At 44.6% G+C, this 3816-nt stretch overlaps 1 protein-coding gene across 1 annotated transcript; it reads right to left on the bottom strand.

Moving 5' to 3' along the window:
- Window positions 1-577: 577 nt before the first annotated feature.
- Window positions 578-3575, bottom strand: LOC120991013. The gene is made up of 3 exons (XM_040419903.1): window positions 3395-3575; window positions 2704-2857; window positions 578-1253 (listed from the first exon to the last, which is right to left on the bottom strand). Exons 1-3 carry the CDS (start codon window positions 3573-3575, stop codon window positions 578-580), a joined length of 1011 nt encoding a protein of 336 aa, XP_040275837.1.
- Between the last annotated feature and the right edge of the window lie 241 nt (window positions 3576-3816).

Below are 3816 nucleotides of genomic sequence, written 5' to 3'. Positions count from 1 at the left end.
ACTACTTTTTCAGCTCAGAGGGGTCCGTGCCATGGCAGAGGGACGCTATTCGTGGCAGTATTTGAAATCTTCTGGGCTCTTTAGTTTTTTTTTTTTTTTGTAGATAGATTACGTAAAAATATTGTGATAGTTGAGTGTAGGGACTCGCAAGATAAAGAGGACCCTTGACGTGGGCTTGCGGGCTGAGATTTTTTGGACAGATCATATTGAATTCTGCATATAACTATTTGGAAACGATGCTTTGGTCAAATTGATTAAAACATCTTTTTTTGTGTAGTATATTGTCCGAAAAATCTTCTAATACCTCGACTCCAAAGTTGCCCTAAATAAAGTTTTGGTCAATACAAATAAAGTGTTGTTTTGTGAGCTCCTGTGCGTGTAATTTTACAAAATATTACTTTTGTTCATGGAAACTGTTTGGTGTATTGTGCAAAAAAACAAAACAGACCACAATTTTGGGCCACAAACACTGTTTTATCAAAACAAATGGCCTGCACGTTCAAGAACGATATACTAAGTTGCCCAAATTAAGGGCCAAACATTTTACAAACATAAACAAAACTTAAAATCAAACAAATCACATATTCAGCAGGTCCTGCGTGAAGGAACCCACTGGATAGGATGACCGTGGCCTTCCTTGGGCCTGCTGTGGTGGACATGGTGGCAAACTGCCCGGGTAAAGGGGCTGAGCCACACCTTGCCTTTGGCCCTGGGGTAGGCCATACTGGTGGTGTGGGGGGAAAGAAGGTGGCTGGGTGTGTTGTGGAGCAAATTGAAAGGGGTCAGGAGGTGGGGGCTGTGCGGCATCCTCTATTTCCCTCCTCATGTTATTTAATTGCGCTAGAATGTCACCATGATTAGGAAGGGTGAACATTTTGAGGACCACAATCAAAGAAGCCAGGCACTGGTGTTGGTCATTTGGCGAAACAAGCTTCAATAGGGGCCCAAGTCCCCTAAGCATCTTGTCCTCCACACCATCACTCCGCCTCTGAGCAAGAAATTCAATGAGGCGTGCATCAATTGCCGCACGACTCTCTTGCTCAGAGGTGGCAGGAGGGACTTGGCGGCGACGTCTTGGCTGCGGCTGAGGATTCCGCGATGGACTGGCTAGTGGTAGGGGGGCCTGGGCCAGTGTGGAGTCGTCCACGTCCTCCGCCGGCGTAGGTGCTGGACTTGGTTCAGGTGAAAAGACGGCTGGGCTTTCACTCCCACCTGAGTCGGAATCTTCCGTAGGATCCAGACTGTCCACAGTTCTGTATTTGAAATAACCAAAAGTAAAAATTAGAGCATTTGCTTTCAACATTTCTAAAGTACATCATTTATATTAGGTGTAACCAGGCGTGTTCTTAAAATAATGTAGAGAGAGTAGCATCATACATCAGATATTTGACTGAACACAATGACCGTCCTCTTTTGGTGGAATAGTGCAGTTCGTTTAAAAAATACCTTGGAAATGCAACGAATGGCCAAGTCTTGTCGTGGGCTAATGTTAATGTCATGGTAAACCATTGTTTGCCGTTTGAGGCTGGCCTGCGCCAGTAGAGGAACAAACATTCAAGGGATAAAACCAGTGTGGATATTTTGGCCAACTCAATAGTCTGTGGCCTGCTTCAACCATCCAAACATACATGTTGTAAGGTTTAACCCTTGGAGCACCTCAGTTTCTTCTGAATATAAAAAAAAACTAGGCCACACTTGAGCATGGAGAGTAGTAGTTTTAATGCGGCTGGGCAAGCATTGGTGGAACATCTTTTATACCCATTTTCCATGGATTATGGTATTGACATTTTATATGTGCTAAGTAAGGCATCCCTGTCGTGGTTGGTGCTATTACATTAAACCATTATAGTTGACTGTGCAAATCCCGAATGTGTCCCATTTTTCCAAACTTTCAAAAGGGCATAAATCTGTAGATTACATGGGCCAAATATGGACACCCTATGAAACCCTTTACGAATCAGATATTTCCAAACTACCATTAAAAAGTTAGTTGGACACACATTTCTCCAAATTCGAAAACCAAAACAACAAAAATCCCCTAAAAACATAAATTGGTGTGGGAGCAACAGCCGTCAAACACACTGAACATCTGTCTGCAGAGATAATGCATGCAGTGCACACATGTCATCTCGCATCTCTATTCTAGGTCAGATTGCAAACATCAATGTTCCCGAACCAGCAAAGAATTGATTCATCAGGAACAAAACAGAGAGGGTAGGCGCTGTCTGCGCACGGCACGTGTCGTCTCATCAGACAGCTCTTCAGCGGTGGAGCCTGGTGTGACAAACCAGTGTGGCTCAATCTGTTGCAAAACTCCAACTCCCAGCATGCCCCGACAGCCTTTGGCTGTGTGGGCATGCAGGGAGTTTGAGATTTGCAACTGCTGGAGGCACACTAGTTGACAAACAGTCATGTAGACAACCAACACCAGGCATGTACAAACTCTTGCCCACCATCTGATGCCCAACTACAACTCCAAGCAGGACTGGTTAGCTTACAGCTATTCTGGCATGCTTGGTGTTTAAATTTTAAACGAGCTAGGAGCAGTCAGTTATGACATGCCAGGCCTACTGTAAGTATCTGTCTTCCATTCTCCTACTTCACTCAACCCATTACTTTTGTGTACACTTTCGGGCACCAAGATTTAAATGCAAGTGTATAATTCAAATTTGTGATGCATATAAACCAAAAAATGAAACTTACGTCCTCATATCCATGACCGGTCTTAAGAACTGCAACTGGGCAGTGTAGATGTAGGGGCGCTTCCCTGACGTCCCCTCTCCACTCCGTCCTTTTTTAGTGACCTCCCGCCGGAATTGGTCCCGGCAACTGGCCCAGCGGGTTTTAGTTAGTTTTACTGTAAAAAATAAAACATAACAAACAATTGTGAGTCCCAAATTTGCCAAACCAATTCTCCATTAACTTTACAAAAATGGTAAAAAAATAGGAACTAAGAACAAAATATATAAAATGGAGAGATTCAACAGCACATGGAACAGTGCAGCTGGTGTGTGTATACTAATGAAGAAGAACAAGGTGGAGGAGACTAGTCGTGCAAGCCATTTGGTCCAAACCAATTTGCAATATATGTGAAGGTGACAACTGTAAGATGCTCAATTACAATGGCACATGGCGCAGGCCAAAAAAAGGTCATAGACATGTGATTAGACATGAGTACTGTATACTGTGCAAAAGGAGCCAAAGCCATTTGTCGATAAAAAAGGGGGGGGGATGCAATTTAATAGTCGTCACTTTGGTAAACCAAGTCCAGGCCTTCCTGGCCAAAAAAGCAGGACCACCCCAATTCCAAAAATGGGACCAGAGGGAGTTAGAAACATTATATTTTTGGGCACACACAGGCCAAGGACAGCACAACTGCATTGCTAGCACTTACGTAAATCGGCCCGGCCTCGGCTATCCGCCTTGGCCCATTCGTTTTTTCTCAGGCTCCGGGCAACTTGCTCCCACGCAGCATCCTTTTTTAGGCGGTCCGAATAGTCATTGGAGCGTGAATCCCAAATCACTGGCCTCTCCTGGACCAGGGTGATGAGCCTCTCCACATTCCAGCGTGGCATGGTGCCAGGAAACTATCCTAAACGTCTGCCTCACCACACAGAAGCTTCCAGGCACAAGTGGCTAGAAATTAGCATAACCTGTGACCTTAAACTTCCTGTACATATTTTTTTTAAATTTTATTGGCACAAAGTTTGGCAAACAGTTTGAACATGGCAAAAGAAATAAATAAAACGGGCGCGGACGCGGACGCGGGCACGGCTGTCAAACGGGTGTGCAAACGCGTTTTTCACGGCCCCATTG

The sequence above is a fragment of the Bufo bufo genome, chromosome 2 (genome assembly GCF_905171765.1).
Source record: "Bufo bufo chromosome 2, aBufBuf1.1, whole genome shotgun sequence".
Taxonomy (NCBI): domain Eukaryota; kingdom Metazoa; phylum Chordata; class Amphibia; order Anura; family Bufonidae; genus Bufo; species Bufo bufo.
The sequence above is the reverse complement of the archived record's forward strand: the minus strand, read 5'-3'. Positions and strand labels throughout refer to the sequence as shown.